We start from the raw sequence: 21,267 nt of genomic DNA, 5'->3' as shown, positions 1-21,267 counted from the left end.
GGCGGGGCCGCTTGCCACTCTTATCTGCCAGAGGGCTTTCGACTCTAGCAGCTCCCTGATTCGACCTTGGTCCAGGAATTTGTTTTGGCTGAACTGGCAACATTTCTCCCAGCCACGTCACTTTAAATTTGATTTGAGTAGAGTGAAATATAACTCTATTGATTTGAGTGGAGTGAGTTTTAACAACTGACTGAATGCATTAGTCCAAGTGTCCAAGTGTCTTAATCAGTTCATTTTGGTATGTCCGCGGTAAACAGATCCAAAATCTTCTTATTGCAGTCCAAAAGCTTCGATAATCCAAAAATGACCACGTCTTCAAGTTGGTAGCCCGATTATGATGTCGCAAAAGGCAGAGAGGGTTAGCCTTATTCTGCTTCTTGACGAAAATAAGCAATCCACTGATTAGATCCATTTCGAGTTGATTTGAGTATAGTCCGGCAACCGGCACGAAGCACAGAGCTTCATGGAGCAGTAGAGGCGGCAGTAGGAATGGCCTTGAGGAGCCTGGGGAGAGGAGAGAAATGCGACTGTCTCTGGGAAGGGCTGGGAAGGAAGGATCTCATCTATAGTTCAACATGAAAATATTCGCAATTAATCGTAAAAACAATTATTTTCTTTTTCACCACTTTTTTAAGCTCTTTTTAGTCCTATTTTAGCTCTTTTTTTTATCCCTGTGTACTTGTCCATCTTGTTTTTAACAACTAATAAGTGTATGTTATGTATGTTATGTATAAACTGTTTTTTAATTGCTGTTTTTAAATTGCTGTTATGCTGTTAATGCTGTAAAGGACATCTGAATCTCCCCTCGGGATAAATAAAGGTTTTCAATTCAATTCAATTCAATTCAATGTAGGCTGGTGTTGGCAAATATCTGCATTTAGTAAGCCAGATATACAAAAAAGTCAGTGATTATAATAAAATCGGGACATGTTTGTTTCATCTTTGTCTACAGAGTATATGATGTCCGCATCAGTGGACCTCTTAACATCACCAAGCACAGGACCACACATGATGAGTATGTTATCAGATGGACTCCTGTTGAAGAGGACCTGGGAGACCATTTCCCCATTTGCTTTGTCGCTCAGTCAGTAACTGGGTGAGCATTATATTTATTTTCTTCCAAGAAAGATGCAGCATCCCCACATTTTAGAAGTGTGTGTGAGAGAGTCTAAACTGTGTGAGTCGTTGGCAAACTGATTCTCCAGCCTGGGGTTGTACTGTGACCTGGCAGTGATGATGACACAGTTGAACTTACGTTTGGTTTGGTGATATTCATCCCCAGGGCCGGACTGGGGAAATAATTCATACCGGGGGATATAGCATGAAATATAGCCCCAGTCAAGCCACTTTTTAAGCGGGGGGTCTGGGGTCCCCCACCAGGACATTTTTAGTTACAAAGACTTAATTTCCTGCATTCTGGTGAATTTTAGTGCATGTGAATCACAAACGAATGAGCCAACAATTGCTTAGTACAATGTACTGTTATGAAACTCAAATAAAACTGTTATGGCACTAGCAATGCTACTCTCTCCACCTTCAAAAAGAAAAAAGCAAGAGCACAACATATTTTTCTATTTACTATTATAATACAGTTAACCCTCTCCACCTATTCAAATACCATATTCATACCATTGAGCAAGAGCACAATACCATATTCAGTTTACTGATGCACTACCCATCAACAGTTAAATAGCCCTTTACACAAACATTAAATAACAGACCTTTCATTACAATACTATAATAACAGTAGCCACTGCCAGAATAGTAACACATGTATCGCACAACGAAGACAGAAGATTGCGTTGTCTCAATAATTTTAACTATAAAATGAGCTCAAAGTATGAGCTCACTGACTGAAATTTCCAACAAAAAGCATCAATTGTCAAATAATATTGATCACATTAACTAGATAGATGTTTTTGAGGAAATTAGAAAGGGAACAACAACTTAACCCTTGTGTCTGATCAGATTCTTATTTTTTTGATAACTTGTAGCCAATATATGTGGCAAAGGTGTGTAATCTTTGAATTATCTTGGATTTTTTTTTACTCTTTCTTTCATAAATTGTTTATTCAACTTCAGCCCGATCATAACCACCACATATTGTTTTTTGTAATGTCAGATTTAACAACTCCTTTCAGAAAAGTGGGAGTATTTCATTTTTAATCAGAAGTTGAATAAAATATTTATGGAAAAGAAAGTGGGAAATTATTTTAACATATATTCTTTTTATGGCGTTTTTCAATTTAGTCCCCCTTTAGTTTTCAGACACAAGGGTTAAATTATTTGTTTCTTGGCAGATTTAACATTGGGCTTTTGTTTTGACAGGGGAGATGATGCATTGCATGGCTTATTTTGATCACTGACTAACCTGCTGGTTCCTTGACCTTGGTGCAAGAAAACATTTGATAAATGTTGCCGGATTTAGCAGCATCTGCTGTAAGGGCCTTTCTTTTTCTTTGTTTTATCCCTCTCTCCTCCACCCTTTCTCTTTCTTCCACTGTCCATCTTGACATCAACGTTAATTGACTTTCGCTCTACTGTATCTCTCCCGAGTCCCTCACTACCTGGCTCACTGCCTGGCTGTTATTCTGCAGAAAGCCATCTGCCATTCCATTCGCCGCCTCCGCTGTCAATCAGTTGTATCGCCTGGTCCCGCCTCCACCAATCACAAGCGGCAGCACGGCTCCATTTGTGTGTGTGTGTGAGCCCCGAGAGGGAGAGAGTCAAGAGAGATAGTTCTCCAACTCTGTCGCAGACAGTGAAATCCTGGTTGTTCCCCACCCACCTAGGCTATCTAACTATCGCGCAGCCACAACTAGAAACAATGGCCTTGCAAAAAAAAATTATAATAATAATAATACATTATTATTATTATTTTTTTTAAATATAATAATAATTTTGTTTGTATCTGTGCAGGCCAGGCCACGGGGAAAACTCCCGGTGCTCCCGATGGCCAGTCCGGGCCTGTTAATCCCCACCCTTTCCTTGAGCTCCTTGATGTTCTTCAGGACCCTGAGCTCCTCAGTATTTCCTCCAGACATTTAACACTAGCACAGCCGACAAGGGGTCACATGACTAAATGTATCCTTGTCTCTCGGTCGAGCTCCAGCTCTGTCACTCAATGACTTTTCCTAAAAGTACCAGTTTTATCTGGCACGGTTTCTGAAATTTCTAAATGTCTTCAGGAAAATGGAATTAGAACGTTATTTCAGCTATTTCTGCTGAGCGGCCACCTCCCTCCCTCCTTGACCCTCCCTCCCTCCCTTTCACTCTCTCCCTCCCTTTCTCTCTCTCCCTTTCTCTCCCCCCTCCCTTTCTCTCCCTCCCTCCCTCTCTCTCCGTCCCTCTCCCTCCCCCTCTCTCTCTCTCTCTCCCTCTCTCTATACCTCCCTCTCCCTCCTTCTCACTTCATCTCCCTCCCTCCCTCCCTCCCTCCCTCCCTCCCTCCCTCCCTCCCTCCCTCCCTCATTGACCCTCCCTCCCTTCTCTCCCTCCCATCTCCATTCTAAAGGCTGTCAGGTCTTCTGACCCGTTCCCGGCGGGAATTAGTGTCATTTTCTCCATGGCTGTGCTAGTGTTAAGAAGCATTAATGTCAAATTGCAATAATGCCCCTTCTGCCAATCTGCAATTTTTTTTGTAAATGCAAATAAATAAATAGGCCTTAACAATATGATTGTAGGGAATAGCTGTTCTTATTCAATCATATAAAAAAAGTAAAAAACACAAGGTTTATAATAGATGTATTTTCTAATGACTCAGGAACGGCGTGCCCAGTCCATCTCCAGCCAGTCACCACCACAGCTACAATCCCACAGTTTCTGCACAGTAAGTTACCTTCTTCTTTCTTTCTACATTGTGTCTAGGAAAATGTTTCAAATCAAATCAAATGTATTTGTAAGGCCCGACAACACACGTTAATGTCCCCATGGGCCGGATACGTCTTCTTTATACAAGTCAAGAAGAAACATCACAATAAATCAAGAACAAAACAAAAACACTATAAAGTCCAATTTTTTTTTATAAATAAAATAAATGAATGCAACACTCCCAGACATACCCCACACGAAGGTAAGGAAAAACTCACTAAAAGCTAGCAATAGGAAAAAATGCACCACAGGCAATTTGGAGGAGAGACACTTTAGAAGGGCCGTTCAAGGGGGGATCTCCCTTCTTAGATGTCGGTGATAGTAGTGTTGCAGTAAAACAGGTGAAACAGTTGGTAAGCGTGCACTCATACAGATGCAGCACTCAAAAATCAAACCAATTGTGCTGCTTGTGTGCTGCTTGTGCCACTTAAGTCTAGCACTCAGGTGTTAATTTGCGGGGGCTGGTGGCTGGGTCTAAACGTGAACAAACGGGGGGTACTTAACTTAAGTGCTTCCCCAGGGAGGGGGTCAGTGGCTACTGCCCTCAGACCCCCAAGATAATTTGTATATGGGCAGTCTGACTTGGGGTACTGACCATATATTAGTGTTGCAATCAGGGCTTGATATTGGCACCTGCCCACCCGCCAGATGCCGTTAGAATTCCCCTGTGGCGTGTACCTCTGTCATTCTACCCGCCCCAGTGGCTAGTGGCTTAAAGGTCTGTCTGTGTGTATGTGTGTGTGTATGTGTGTGTGTTCATGTGTGTGTGTTTAGTGTCTTTTTCCCCGTGCGTTCTAAAAATAAAAATAAATCTCTGCCTTTGATTGGATATAACACGTTCATTATGCAAAGACCAGCCCTGATCTGCCTCTGATTGGCTTTGATCATCACCCTGATGCTGAATGACAGAATAAACAAAAGAGCCAGGTGGTGAAACCTGAAACCTCTCTTCAAAGTTATTTTCACACTGAGTCGCGCCGTCGTTCATTTATCGACCCGTTTTCTGCCAATCAAGCTGGCGGGCTTGTTGAACACAGCTGCCTACAACCTCCACAAGTCTCTGTAAGTAAGCTAGCTAATGGCTAATGCATCCTTACACTACTGGCAAGTATTTTCATATCTTAACCAGCGCTGCAACTTGCAAGACGCTTATAATGAAACGTTCCAACGGCGACATTGTTCATCAATTGATTCAACCTAGAACCTACGTGCTCTCTTTCTCTCTCTCTCTCTCTCTCTCTCTCTCTCTCTCTCTCTCTCTCTCTCTCTCTCTCTCTCTCTCTCTCTCTCTCTCTCTCTCTCTCTCTCTCTCTCTCTCTCTCTCTCTCTATATATGAATTGAAAATGGGGGACCCTGATGGAAACAAGACAAAAGTCTTTCTCAGGTCTGCATCCCCTTAACAATTGTATGTATTGAGCCGTACTGTTTTGTACCCATTCTGCAATCTGTTAAATAAAGTTTTTCATTCATTCATTCACTCTCTCTCTCTGTCTCTGTCTCTCTCTCTGTCTCTCTCCCTCTCTCTCTGTCTCTCTCTCTGCCTCTCTCTCTGTCTCTCTCTCTCTCTCTCTCTCTCTCTCTCTCTCTCTCTCTCTCTCTCTCTCTCTCTCTCTCTCTCTCTGATTGATTGATTGATTGAAAACTGTATTAACAGATTGCAGAATGGGTACAGTACAGTACGGCTCAATACATACAATTGTTAAGGGGATGCAGACCAGAGAAAGACTTTTGTCTTGTTTACATCAGGGTCCCCCATTTTCAATTAATCAGGACATATAATGACATACATGACATACAGATAGACAGTACTGCTACATCTATCCATTTATGACATACCAGATTTGCAATACAGTACTGTTCGTGATACAAAAAGTGTCCAGAAAAGAGTGTATACATTTGACGTAGAAACTGTACATTGGAGGAGGTCTCTCATTCATCACGGTGGTGAAAAAAGTTAGTCTGGAGCCCATTTTCACATGTCCATTTTAATAATCACATTATTACCATTGTTGGGTTATGATCGGCGTGTTTGGGGATTTTTGGCTGGTGAAAATGCTGAGTGGCTAGTGACTTTGGAAAACCACTAGCCACAGTGGCTAGTGAGCCAAAAGGTTAATGTCAAGCCCTGGTTGCAATGCATGATAAGTAAAGAGTGAAAAAAGCTAAGGAATCGGATGGAGCTGGGACATTTGGGACGAATACAAATTTAAGATGAAAACCTCCCCAGCCTGTGGGAGGCAGTGGAGGTGTGAAATAGGAGTCACAAAATCACAGCAGGAGAGGCAGGAGAGGAGCGGGAGATGAGCAGGAGAGGTTTGATTTTTGAGTGCTGCATCTGTATGTGTTTCTCTGAATACTGTCTCTGTAGGCAAGTTGGGAGTGTATTATAGATGTTTGTATGAGTTGGAGGATCATACTGGTAAGGAAGTAGTTATTATGTAGTGCAGTGGTTCTCAACATGGATCCAGGGACCCCCAGGCAACCTTGAGGGGGTTCTAGGGGGTGCCCATTAAACATTCTGATTTCACTATTATTTAGTTGCCTAGAAGTCAACTTGATGAGAGTGTATAAAGAATGACAATTCAGATAGTTATCCCTCCACTGTCCTCAACTACAATATGATAGGATAGTTATGGGGAAACTATTTTATTGATAATTTCTAACAATAACCATCTTCTCAGATGGGGGTCCCTGAGAGAAATTTGTATTAAATGGGGTCGTACTGTAATGCATATCAATTTGAGGTTTGCGAACCGTCTCAACAGTTGAGAGCTACTGATGTAGTGAATAGCCTGGCAAGCTGCTAGCAATCTCAAATAGCCATGGAGAGGTCATGGTTAAAGTGGTAATTCTTTATTTTTTATTTAACCTTTATTTTAACCAGGAAGTCCCATTGAGATACAAGATCTGTTAGCAATCTCAAATTGCCATGATGAGGTCATGGTTAAAGTGGTAATCTGCTAGCAATCTCAAATAACCATGATGAGGTCAGTTTTAAAATAGTATAGATATCTGCAATATCCACATTTTGGCAACATCTATTGGTGATAATCAGTGTTGGGACTAACTCGTTACAAACTTAAAAGTAACGTGTTACAGTAACGCCATTACTTTTGGCAGTAACTAACTAGTACTCTAACGCATAACTTTTTTTAATTCAGTAACTCAATTACTGTTACTAAATGACGTGACTGTGTTATTTTTATGTAGATTGGCGAGTGGTAGCGAGCTGCAGCACAGTCCTGACTCCTGTGTCACATGCAGAGACACGTTGTGGGCATGTTTGTGTTTACTCTAGTCTAGACTGTCATGGCGGCGCCCACTAAGTCGAGTTTTTACACATGGAGATATTCTCACTATTTCTCTTTTGTCGAGCACAAAGAAAATAACGTTTTAGTTAAATGTAAATTGTGACTTGGCTCAAAGATCCTATCTACTGCCCAAAACAGCAATTCAAATCTGTTGAAGCACCAGGAGAAAGAACATGCTTCAACGAAGCTAGTAGCTGAGTCTGACGCTAAAGACCCGGACTCATCCCACTCATACAAAAATGGAAAATTAGCTAAAGAAAAGGTTTGAGGGGCTGGACTACATCTCGACCACCGCAGACATTTGGTCCGTCCACAACAAAGGCTTCCTCGGGATAACATCTCACTGGATAAACCCCACTACTTTACAATGTCAGAAAGCTGCATTGGCCTGTAAAAGGATAAAGGGTAGGCACACGTACAATGTCATTGCTGGTGAGATTGACCACATTCAAGCGATTGAAATAATGTTGTTTTAGTTTTTTAAGTAACTAAAAAGTTACTTTTCACACTAACACATTACTTTTTGGTGTAAGTAATCAGTGAAGTAACTGAGTTACTTTTGAAATTAAGTAACTATTAATGGTAACTACTATTTTTCAGTAACTTGCACAACACTGGTGATAATCGATTCATGGTAAAACGTGACATAAAACGTATCCCTTCCTGTGTGCCAGATGATTTTCCTGGGAATGTCCACCCAGTGTTTGTAATAGCAGAGGACAACAAATGTAAAAAAAAAAGAAAAAAAAAAAATGACTAAAAGACATTTTATTTATATAAAAAGTATTAATATATGAATCAATAGATAAGAGTTGAAGTTGTGAATTTAGTCAAAATCAATTCAGTAAATTTTTACAGAAAAACAGAAAGTACAATAAACCTTGACCACATCTTAAGACTGTGGAAGAATTTAACCGGAGCTAAGAATGTACTCAGTCAAATATAGACTTAGTTAACACAGATTTATTTAAGGGTGAAGGAGAGAGGATGGGTGACCGGATGTTAAAGTGAGCTAGGAAGGGGAAGGAGGGGGTAGACAAGGGGGGATGGTAAAGGTAGAGACAATGGGTAAAAAAAATCAAGCAAAGCAAATTAATAAAGGGCAGATGATTTACAGGGGGTTTTGTACATACAGTACAGAATTTTGCCATTTTTTTCGAGACGTTCAAAGAAAGGTAAAGAAACAAACTATGTTGTATTTTATGGCAATAACGTTCAGGTTTATTTGACTCTTGAGATATAATCACGGAAATAACGTAAGAGTTTTTCGCAAATAATATTTTCAACAGCTTTGACAGAGCCTGGTGTGAGCTGGGTATTGTAGTTTTGTGAAATGTCGATGTCCATCGAAAGCCCTGGGTCTCCTCTCTCTTTTTTTTTTTAAACTTCATTTTTTAGCGTTTATCGCTTTTTCTGGTCAAGCATGACCGACAGAAACAGGTTGAATGGGATATAGATCAGGGGAAGACACTCTGAGAAAATACGGCGAGTCCGGGAGTCGCACTTGTGTACCCCAGATCCGTGACGCGCACGGTTGTCCCCGACGCCGAAATGGCGCCGAGATACGCGGTGAGCTACTGGAGCTCCCCGGGTCTCCTCTCTCTTAGGACTACAGCGGTTTCATGACGCATTATTTCCTTGCGTCTAATTCATCCGATATCCGCCGGGATGCACAGAGATATTTATAAACTCATATTTCGCTAATAACACTTAAATACATTGGTAAACAAACGTAGTGCTGAAAATATAAATCTTTGATAGGGTTAGGGTCTTTACTCTTGGCTACATTTGAAAACTGTATTGATCTATTTATCAGACCCCGGACTGACCCAGGACTGTATTGATCTATTTATGACAAGATATTAATTCCGTCGGGCTTAAGGGGTTAAAGTAAGTTGATTAACTAATTTATGAACTTATCTACGTGGTCCTCATTTCACACAGTCCAGCAATGAGAACCTTGTGGACTCAACCACTACATGATGAGGACTGTGTGGAGTACTCAACCACTAAATAATGAGCCCATTCCACACAATTGTGTGTGTGGTTGAGTCTGATGTGTAGTGATATTTGTATATTTTTTTCAGGTCTGACATCTATCAGTCCGAGATGAGATGTGTTTTGGTTGAGGTTGGGCGGAAAAACAGTAAGTGATATTGTTTAGATCTGGCAAGTTGTGTAAAAAATTATCATTGCATCCTAAAGCATTAAATGAGTGTGTAAGTTCTAGATAGCCAATGGTTTTGGGTCCTAATCACAAGAGAAGTGGAAGTTGATGGCAAAATCCCATTCAACCTCTTCCTGATTCACTAATGCTAACGACAGGTTATGTATATAACCTAGTTATATGAGTACTAGCTAAGCGTCCCGCTCTTAAGCCATACCGAGATATACCTCATCTCATGTACCTAGTGTACTCCATCAACGAATAAAAACCAATACACCCAGCACCTGCCAGGCCCCGCCCTACTGACATACTATATAGTACTAGGCGTGGTCACCACTCACTCTTCCTCGGAAAATCGTTTCCAAAGAAAAGATTCCTCAAACGGGAACTCAGGGCACGCTAAGAGCGGGACGCTTAGCCAGTACTCATATAACTAGGTTATATACATAACCTGTCGTTATATACTCGTACTGGCATCGCGTCCCGCTCTTAAGCCATACTGAGATATGGGGTAGAGGGGGCCCGACAAATGCACCCCCTGAGGACCCGTAAGCCCACATCAGGGGGGGGGGGGGGAGTCCCGTCACCCCACTCTTCCTAATGAAGAGGGGACGGCAGTCAACTCCACCCGAGTGCGAACAAGAGGGAACTAGAACCTCTTGAACGCACAGCACAGGCGGAACCACGTGTGACCTAACACATTGTGGCCCACACCCACACACGCCTGCTACCCCACCAAAGGACGGGAAGCAGGAGAGGCCACAGACCTCAGAACCGCCTGGGAGACAGAACCCCCGGTCATGTCCATGAGGTAAAACCTTACGAAGGGACCCGGTGAGGACCATGAAGCCGCAGCACAGATGTCCTCCACCGAGGCCCCACCCCGGAGAGCGGCAGAGGCCGCCACCCCACGAGTGGAGTGCACCCTGACGCCCCCAGGGGGAGCCAGCCCGGCCAACGTGTAGCAAAGGGCAATGCCCTCGCACAACCAATGGGACAGGCGCTGTTTCGACAGTGCCTTACCAGCACGAGAGCCACCGTAACAGACAAGAGCTGATCGGTAGCCCTGAGGCCCTGAGTACGGCTGAGGTAAACCCCCAAAGCCCGGACCGGACATGACAGGTGAAGGCCCGCCTCCAACTCACTAGCGTGAGGAGGCGGATGAAACGCCTGAACCATAATATCCCTGGAGCGGAAAGCACTCCGGATATTTTTAGGCACGAAGGCTGGATTAGGCCGCAGAGTGGCACCGCTATCGGAACGAAAAGACAGGCACTCTGGCCGTACCGAGAGAGCACAAAGCACACCCACGCGTTTAGCGGAGGTGATGGCCAGCAAGAACGCAGTCTTGAACGACAGCCGTTCCAACAGCGCTTGCTCAAGAGGCTCAAACGGGGCCAAGGACAACCGACCGAGGACCAATTGAAGATCCCAGCTCGGAGCCAAAGAGCGTTTCACCGGCTTAAGGCGTCGAGCGCCAAGCAGGAAACGCTTCACAAGAGGGTGGCCTTACACCACTCTTGGAAAATACGCCACCTACCCGCGTAACCCGCGATAGTGGAGGGAGCATGCGCGTTCCGGATGGTACCAACCACAGAAGGATCCATCCTCTCCAGACTCACCCTCTCACCAGCCAACCCACCAGCAGCTGGCCCAGCACAGGGAACTAACACAGAGACCCGTGCGCTTGAGAGAGGGCCCGCGATGACCAAGGAACAGGCCATGACGGGATACCAAGAGCTGGATCAGGACCGGGAACCACACAGCTGCGCCCCGGTCCGGCGCAATCAGGATCAAGGACCTGCGCTCCTCAACGTACCCGCCCCAACAACTGACCTAACAGATGTATGGGGGAAAGAATCCCAGGCGGCACGGCATCGGTCCCAGACCTGCCTGACTATGTCCGGACGTAATCCCCACCCGTCAGGGTGAGGACCGCCCCGCGACATCACACCTGTACCCACATTCACCCTGCCGGGGATGTGGAGAGCCCTCAGGCCGCGCAGATGGAGAACGCCCATAGCCAGCCGCCCGCCGCCCGGTGCAGATGGGGGGAGCGTACTCCTCCCTGTCTGTCGATATACGACACTGACGTCGTATTGTCTGTCCTGATCAACACCGTTTGAGGACCAGAAGGAACGCTTTCAATACCAACACATTGAACGTAGCGCAGACCAGGCAGCATGGCTTGCCAGCTGCCCCCTACTGCGTTGGCCCGACGCGTCTCCAGCGAGGGAGGCGTAGGTGAAAAACGTGACGTGTGACAGCCTACTGCCCAGGCCCTCCCCAGGGGCGAGGTCCCCCAGTACTGACACGGGAACCTTAACCGCTTCCACTTGCCTCTCACCGGGTCTATTTCCATACTGGAAAACCCACCTCCGTAACCCCCTCCTGGGGTGAAGAGGAGGCCAAGAGGGACCACGGAATGAGCAGATGCCATCATACCGAGCAGGCGTATCACGGACAGCGCCGTAACCGTCCTAGGGCGGAACCTCCCGAGCGTGTCGACAACACGCTCTGAGAGGGATGCCCATAGCACTCCACCCGTGGACTGGGAAGAGGAGTACTCCACTTCCAGTCTACAGCAAACCCCAGGCTGGTAGGAACCTGCCTGGTACGAGACCTGACGATCCACCTTGACCGCCAAGGACCAGAATGTTGTCAGGGCAGAATACACTTCGTAACCCCTGACGACGCAGAGGCCCCAGTGCGGCCTCCACGCACTTGGTGAAGATGCAGGGAGCCAGAGAAAAGCCGAACGGCAGCCTCTGGTACTCATACGCTAACCCTGCAAAGGAAGCGTAGGTAAGGACGGAAGATCCGGGATGCGAATACGCATCGTACAGGTCTATGGAGGAGAACCAGTACACACCGTAGCCCTGCAGTGATATACTACCACCCAAATCACGCGCGCCTGCGAGACCACTGCCAATCTTTCAGGAGTGGGAGGCACCAACATGATACCTGGCTTGGCGAAGGCGAGGTCGGGGAAGCCCGCACTGTGTGCCTCAAAAAGGTTTCGAGTCCCCCTGCTGACAACACTTATAGTTGACAGACGTAACACCAGGCTCAACCAAACACAGCTTATGGTGTGGGAGCCGCTTGACAGCACAACATTCTCACGGACAGACCCAGGCTCAGCCATCAACTGGGTGTCAGCCCCTGTCCCCATGAGAAGCGAAAAGTGGGGCCGCACGCGCTTCAACGAAGGCACGCGGCCCGCAGCCAAAGGAAACAATCAGAGCCCCTTTTCCGCTGGTGTTGGGGGAGGGAGTGATCGGAGAGCGGGCTGCTCGCGGCAGGACGGCGACGGCTTGTATATTCTAAGCCGAGCTCATCCAACATGGCCGATCCCTCGGCCGCCAAGGCTGTCGGCCTTGTGGACACCTGTCGATTCAACGCCCAGGATACCTCTGGCGGGGGAAAACATGGCCGCCTGTCGAGGGCCTCGTCATCGCCGCTGACGAGGCCGTGCTCTCTCTTCTTCTGGCTGCGCGGTGTGAGGCGGTGTGGGGCCTAGGACAAATACCGCCCGCGCTCCAGCGGAAGACCAAGATCCTCTGCGGAGAGGGGAGCCCTGAGCGGTTATAGCTTGCGGCTAGGTCAAAGCTAATAACGTCAACAACCTCGCGCGATGTGTCGACGTCGGCTGGCCCTCAAGGCCCCGCCACCATTTCTTGATAGAAAAAACAGCAATTCGAACACAGTTACTAATCGCTGCCAATTCCATACCGTGGCGGTACAGGCTTTAGCAGCCCACCAGCCACTCGCCGGGCCGACCCACCTCATGGCGTCGGCCGGGCGGGGCACTGTTTCAACATGTCAAAAGCAAAGGACTGATGCTAACACGGAGCACCAGTGGTGGTTGCAACCAGCAACCTCCACTGTGGTGTGCACCATGAAGGGGTTAATGAATAAATGAACTAACACCACGAATATACTGTAGAATGGGCAAGCCCATGCACACAACGTTAAGGGGATGCGGACCAGAGAGAACCAGTCCCGCATTCATTCATAATATTCACAACAGCACACCAGCCCTAGACCTCAGCCCATTTACCCATGAAAGGTAAACAAAGCCCCCCCCGCAATACTCCCCCAGTAGACACCGATTGACCGTCAGCATGAATGGTTGAGAGGAGGGAAGACTGTAGTATCGACAGACATTCCCGTAGCAGGGAGACAGAACAGAAACAGTATCCCAATATAGCATAGCGTTAGCCGCACGCTCCAGGATAACGGGGAAAACAACAACGTTTACCCAGATATCCCGCCGCTTGCGCCAATACACAACTCGGTTGTCTCTCGGGACAACTCGAGCACATCACAAACGCCAGCATTGTCATGCCTAGTGACATCCCACAGCGGGGAACAGTAGAACAGTGACCCAGCATTTATAGCATTTAGTATTAGCAGCGCGCTCCAGGACAGCCTGGGAAACGTCCACCTCAGAGGGACGTTTACCCAAACATCCTGCCCCTGGCGCAGATATACAACTCACAACAAGCAGCATTTACTAACACCAGCGATAATGCCTAGTGGCGCAAGTCCTACCTTGTGCGAGGTAGCTCGATAGCTACACCTCACACGCTGTCCCTCTGTCTGCTGTCAACAAGACAAGGAGACTACAGAACTCGACGCTGAGATGCATCGAAATGCATCCCGCTGCAGAGTCGCAGAACCCATACGAGCGCCGCCAGAACATGCCGCGAAGATTTCAGGGGTAGGCAAATCTTTGGTAAGCACTCAACCTAATTTCTCTAAACTTTTTATATCAACTAGTTGCATAGGGTGCACGCATCCGCTATGATGGAAACGAAAATAGAGGAGGAGTGAGTGGTGACCACGCCTAGTACTATATAGTACGTCAGTAGGGCGGGGCCTGGCACGTGCTGGGTGTATTGGTTTTTATTCATTGATGGAGTACACTAGGTACATGAGATGAGGTATATCTCGGTATGGCTTAAGAGCGGGACGCGATGCCAGTACGAGTATATAACAGTCTCTATAGCCTGGGCTGCACGTGACAGCAAAACATGAGTTTTACAAGGCTTTTGAGGCTGTAATATGGTTGTTTACATTATTAATTGAAAAAGAAACATCCCTGTGAATGAAGTTGTGATGAGCAAAGAATGGTGAATTCCATATTGTAGCTTAGACAGTTTATAAAAATAAAAAGGATCACAATTTGGAATAGATGCCACAATGTGATATTTGTTATTCCAGTTGAAGCACATGTGATTTGCAAGGAGAACACCATGACAGTAGAGGTGACCAAAGTGTCATTCCGAGGACTTGATGAAGATCACCTGCGTCTCAGTGACCCCAGCAACACAGTCTGCAGCCTCCAGACCCACTCCAACAGCACTCATATCATCGCTGTCTTCCCCCTCAATGCTTGTGGCACTCAGATCGAGGTACTGTCACTCTTTCTATTAGGCTTCTTGTTTCATGATTTACAAGCGTTCCTTAGTTTAGTTTAGTTTATTTGGTTTATGAAAAGGACAGTGTGCATGTACAGTGTGCATATATAGTCCTAGACCATTAAGGGATACTCGATATTGGCTTTTTTACCGATACCGATATACCGATATTGTCCAAATCTTAATTTCCGATACCGATATCAACCGATATCAACCGATACCGATATATGCAGGGTTTCCCCCCCCCCAAAAAACGGGATAATTTCAGGTAATTAACATTACTTATTACATGGCGTTTTAACATTCGCCGAAATGCTTGATTGTGATTGGTCAATAGCGCTCGTCAGAGGTCCGTTATTACTCGATAACGGACCTCTGCCGAGCAATAATGACCGCTGTGCGCAGCTGGACCAATCAAGCCCACTGACATCAGTGCAAAGCTGCCGGCAATGACAGCGGGAGCGACAGAACAGAACTGCGTCTGCATTTGATCTCGTCTTGTCGATGGTGTAAAAAATTAGGTATATTGTAAGTTAGCCATGTAATAAGCGGGATAATGTATAGCCTATACTCGGTCATTGTCGCAAAATAATTGACCTTCACTGACGTTTAAAACACCTCGGCGAGGCGCCTCGGTATTTTAAACTCTGTGTCGGTCAATTATTTTGCGACAATGACCTCGTAGCTATACATTATCCCTTACATATCTCTTGTTGTGTAATTAACACAACATTATGCATACTTTGACAATAAATAAAATAATATTTTGTTCTTACTTGCTTGCCTGGGTAAATAAAGGTTAAATAAATGTAAAAAATTATAATAATAATAATAATAATAATAATAATAATAAATAAAACAATTTGAAAACCGATACCGATATTTTCCGATATCACATTTGTATGCCAATATCGGTAGGCCGATAATATCGGACATCCCTGAATTAACACATACACACAAAAAACACATACAGTACAAAACAGTGATATACAGTAAGAGTACAAAGAATACAAAAAACAAGAATACAGTCATAAAAAGCCCATCCCCCCACCCTCCACTCCTCCCTTCCACCTTACAATAAAAAGCACAATATTATAATATCTAATGTATTACAGGAAACAATAGAAGCACCCTACATAATAGGCAAAATTTAAGAACTCATTACATAAGAAAGGTGCTGAATGCTGAATCCTGAAAGTGTGGCTGTCAGCATTCATCCCAACAACACGGTAGATGATGTTCTCCCACCGTTCAGAAGGATTGTTTACCACGCTCTCCCTTGTTGGGCAACAACACCCAGTCACCAACTTCAACAGATGTCAGCATGCCTCCTCAACTGCTTGACCACAGTGACTTGTGCTTTATTATATAGTTTCCTCCAGATCCTTCCACAAGAGCTGGACATACTTATCATAGTTCACATAGTCGTCGATGTTTAACCCCTTGAGCATGAGATTTATTTCACGTCATAAATAGATTAATACAGTCTGTATTATTTAATGTAGCGTTTTTCTTTCAAATGTAGCCAAGAGTAAAGACCCTAACCCTATCAAAACAGCAGTCAAAGTGTATACTGTATCAAGTTCAAGTTTCAAGTTTGTTTATTAGTTGTCACAATAAAATACATGTACTTAACGGTGAAATGCTTGGTTCTGTATGAGCCCCTGAGAGTGTGCTTCATACAGTAAAACAAGTAAGTAAAAAAAAGTAAGTAAAAAAGTAAGTAAAAGAGGAATATACAATATACAATACAATATACAATCTAAAGTACAGCCTAATTACAATCTAGGTACAGTGAGTAAAAATGTGTAAACAGTGAGGTACAAATGCAGACAGTGAGGTACAGAACTTTAAGGTAAGGTGCAAATGCAAATGAGGTATGAATTAATTTAATCTAATAAATAGATTGTGTAAAAATAAAAGTGTCTAAAGTGAGTGTTAATAAGGTAATAAGTGTTTGTTTAAAAGTGAGTGTGCACGTGCATGTGGATGTGTGCGCAATGAGTGTAGATGATGGGTTGTTACATAGAGTCATTGAGCATCCTGATGGCCTGGAGGCGTCTATGCCAAATACAACGCTGTTCGGTTTCCGGGTTCCTCTGATTGGCCACTAAGCCCACGTGACCACGCGCTAGCACGCCCCCCTTATCGCCCACTCTTGCGCTGTGAAGCGGAAGAGCCAGCGGGGGCGAGGCGGTGGTTTCTCCCCGGCTCCGTGCGCCGCTGACTCGGTCCAGCTCCAGCAGCAGCGGCCGTCTTCTTCCGAGGCGGCTCGTTCTTATTAATCCCCCATTGTTCAGGTCGACATGGTCGCACAAACACCCGTTGGAGGAGTAGTGGGGGAGAAGGAGAGGAATATTTTTAAATAGCAAGAATTATCGACTGGCAACTCTGTGCTCGTCAGACATGTTAATGTCATGTATGTTGTGTGTGTCATAAATGTCGATATGAATTGAAAATGGGGGACCCTGATGTAAACAAGACAAACGTCTTTCTCTGGTCTGCAATCTGTTAAATAAAGTTTTCATTCATTCATTCATTTCTCCCCCACTACTCCTCCAACGGGTGTTTGTGCGACCATGTCGACCTGAACAATGGGGGATTAATAAGAACGAGCCGCCTCGGAGAGAAGACGGCCGCTGCTGCTGGAGCTGGACCGAGTCAGCGACGCACGGAGCCGGGGAGAAACCACCGCCTCGCCCCCGCTGGCTCTTCCGCTTCACAGCGAGAGAGTGGGCGATAAGGGGGGCATGCTAGCGCGCGGTCACGTGGGCTTAGTGGGCAATCAGAGGAACCCGGAAACCAAACGGCGTTGTATTTGGCATAGACGCGGCCTGGAGATAGAAGCTCCTTCTGAGTCTCTCTGTACTTGCCATGAGACTCCGGTAGCGCTTGCCTGACCGCAGCAGTTCAATGAGGCAGTTGTTTGGGTGACTAGAGTCTTTTGTTATTCTCTTAGCCTTGGCCCTGCAACGCTTGTTATAAATGTCCTGGGCCCTCATTTATCAATAATGCATAGAAAGTGTTCTATTTTCGTTCCCATATGCACAGAATTTTTAACACTCCTTCCTGTAATAGTCATGGCAAAATCTTCTAACTCAACAAACAAGCCATCCACCCATAGCCCTCACCTCAACTTTGCCGCCAACAAGTTTCTGCATGAAACAGATCGTCGTAAGGGGAAAGCTTCTGTGTGTTCTGCATTACAACTTCAGTCTCCGTCCTCATTTCTTCGCACACACTCTTATAAATGGACTCTAAATCATCATCTCCCCCCCCCCCGTATGTGCGGTAATGTGCTAGTGCTGACCCAGCTGCAAGAGAGAAAACACAAACTTGTTTTCAATCTGATAAATTAACCAATATTGTCACCTTGTGGTGAATGTGCAATAAACTTCTGGAATGGGGCGAATCCCTCACTCAATGACGATTCCAGAAGCACGATCACGGCACCATTCTAACCAACTTTTATTTGTGTTGTGCTTTTACATTATTATTTTTTTATTAACGACAGACACTTGCTTCTCGGTCTTTGGTGATTTATTCTGGATAATAGACAAACGTGGATTGGATAATTATTGTGTAATGATTATAATAACATCCAGTATTCCTCTTGTAATGATACCACTCTTACGTAAACACTGGTGTAGTAGCTCACAAGGAAACGCCGACCAGCCAATGAGAATCCTTAGAACAAAGTAAACACTATTCTATTGGTTATTAGTTACCTTGGCAAGTGGAATCACAATCAACTCCGTTACACCCAGAATACTGTTTTTGAACTCACAAGAAAAACAATGAAAGTGATGGGTTTTTTTAGTCTGGGAGCAGCCTGTTCTTTGATGGCTTTATATGAAAAGAAAGTTTGAGAAAAAGCGGAGCCTTGTCTTGGAACACTGCAGTCACCCCTAGAGGTGGACATAGAGGCTCTGCTCAGTGACTGAGAGCGAGACTGCACAAATTAATTCAGCAGGGGGGTGGTACCTGGTAGGATCATAGCGTTCAGATAGGTCTTTGTGGTTTCAACGTAGTCAGGGCTGCCTGCGATAATGCCTATGCCTGAGATGTATTCAATTGGTTAAATTGGGCCCCCCATATCACCTCAAATCTAAAGTCTATGGGCCATTAGAAGAACCTGCTGGCCCCAGGGCCTGGGACAACATGGCAGCTACGATTAGCGTTGCTCTGTTCAGCAGCAGTGTCACCATAAGCACTGCTTACGTGATTAACTTCTTTCATTGCAGGAGGATGACGATAGCCTTCACTTCAGGAATGAAATCACCAGCATTGACAACATCACTGACATCATCACCAGGAGACACCATGTGGAAGTGAAGTTCTGCTGCCAGTGTACATGGAAATGTGGGTGTTTCTTTGTATTTAAAACAGTTATGCTAATCATATTATACATATTATATGTGCCCATATATGTCTTTTATTTGTGCCAACAAGGTGGTTGGCTGATGTTGGGGCTCTCACATAGGTTCAGTGAGGGAGGGGGGCGGGTAGGCAGTGGAAACCATCTCAGGTTTTACATCTGAAAGAGAGAGGAAATAAGTTGTGTATTCCTTTACCTTAAACAATTATCTCTATTTTGATTTATACTGGGAGTATATCCGAAGCCATTTTAGTTACAAGTGACTTGTGTACTCTCTTCCTGTGCCTGGGGTGAATGTATTTGGGAGTGTGTGATTGCTGGCAGACTTGGCCCAGTGACATTGTGTCTGCCAATCAAGGATTTCTGTTTATTAAAATATTTTCTTGCTATGTTTATTGGACAATGTTATCTATAATGTAATTATTCTTATTATGCTCATTGGTTGATATGTTATGCTATTCTCACTTCATGGCTGAATCCTGGGCTCAGATAGTCACCTAAACTTCTATATGGGTTAACTACCTTACAATTTACAGGTATGAACTGAAAGAAGCCATCTATTTAGCCACAATCAATGAAATAAACATTATGTAGCCTGTGTTAAATTACTTCCACGTTCAATCTCACACACACACACACACACACACACACACACACACACACACACACACACACACACACACACACACACACACACACACACACACACACACACACACACACACACACACACACACACACACACACACACAATGACCACAGTTGAAATAAACCACTGACATATTATGCCTCATTTACCATGCACGCACAAATTGATTGGTAAATAAAGAGATGATAATCCACTCCCCTTGGTAATTTATCTTGAGCAAGACTGGCATGATTTGATTCTAGGCCAACAAGGGTACATAGGAGGGGTCTGAACCACTACACTATCTGAGCAGGAGACAGGGGAGGGGTCTGAACCACTACACTATCTGAGCAGGAGACAGAGGAGGGGTCTGAACCACTACACTATCTGAGCAGGAGAGGAGAGGAGGGGTCTGAACCACTACACTATCTGAGCAGGAGACAGAGGAGGGGTCTGAACCACTACACTATCTGAGCAGGAGACAGAGGAGGGGTCTGAACCACTACACTATCTGAGTCTGAGAGGAGGGGTCTGAACCACTACACTATCTGAGCAGGAGACAGAGGAGGGGTCTGAACCACTACACTATCTGAGCAGGAGAGGAGGGGTCTGAACCACTACACTATCTGAGCAGGAGAGAAGAGGAGGGGTCTGAACCACTACACTATCTGAGTCTGAGAGGAGAGGAGGGGTCTGAACCACTACACTATCTGAGTCTGAGAGGAGAGGAGGGGTCTGAACCACTACACTATCTGAGTCTGAGAGGAGAGGAGGGGTCTGAACCACTACACTATCTGAGAGGAGAGGAGAGGAGGGGTCTGAACCACTACACTATCTGAGTCTGAGAGGAGAGGAGGGGTCTGAACCACTACACTATCTGAGAGGAGAGGAGAGGAGGGGTCTGAACCACTACACTATCTGAGTCTGAGAGGAGAGGAGGGGTCTGAACCACTACACTATCTGAGAGGAGACAGAGGAGGGGTCTGAACCACTACACTATCTGAGAGGAGACAGAGGAGGGGTCTGAACCACTACACTATCTGAGAGGAGACAGAGGAGGGGTCTGAACCACTACACTATCTGAGTCTGAGAGGAGAGGAGGGGTCTGAACCACTACACTATCTGAGAGGAGAGGAGAGGAGGGGTCTGAACCACTACACTATCTGAGCAGGAGAGGAGAGGAGGGGTCTGAACCACTACACTATCTGAGCAGGAGAGGAGAGGAGGGGTCTGAACCACTACACTATCTGAGTCTGAGCAGGAGAGGAGGGGTCTGAACCACTACACTATCTGAGAGGAGAGGAGGGGGTCTGAACCACTACACTATCTGAGCAGGAGAGGAGAGGAGGGGTCTGAACCACTACACTATCTGAGTCTGAGAGGAGAGGAGGGGTCTGAACCACTACACTATCTGAGTCTGAGAGGAGAGGAGGGGTCTGAACCACTACACTATCTGAGCAGGAGAGGAGAGGAGGGGTCTGAACCACTA

At 45.5% G+C, this 21,267-nt stretch overlaps 1 protein-coding gene across 1 annotated transcript in view; it reads left to right on the top strand.

Annotated features, from left to right (window-relative positions):
* Positions 1-19,543, top strand: part of LOC311224540 (uncharacterized protein) — a 29,030-nt gene extending 9,487 nt beyond the window's left edge. Inside the window, exons 7-11 of the mRNA XM_084309572.1 lie at positions 953-1,096; positions 3,764-3,829; positions 9,270-9,328; positions 14,576-14,766; positions 19,017-19,543. Coding sequence (XP_084165698.1) covers positions 953-1,096; positions 3,764-3,829; positions 9,270-9,328; positions 14,576-14,766; positions 19,017-19,313 — 757 coding nt within the window. The 3' untranslated portion in view covers positions 19,314-19,543. The remainder of the gene's footprint in view (positions 1-952; positions 1,097-3,763; positions 3,830-9,269; positions 9,329-14,575; positions 14,767-19,016) is intronic.
* The last annotated feature ends 1,724 nt before the right edge of the window (positions 19,544-21,267 follow it).

Source organism: Notolepis coatsorum, assembly GCF_963971535.1.
Source record: "Notolepis coatsorum genome assembly, chromosome: 3".
NCBI classification, from domain to species: Eukaryota; Metazoa; Chordata; class Actinopteri; order Aulopiformes; family Paralepididae; genus Notolepis; species Notolepis coatsorum.
Note: the sequence above shows the minus strand (reverse complement) of the source record. Positions and strands in the feature narration are given on the sequence as shown.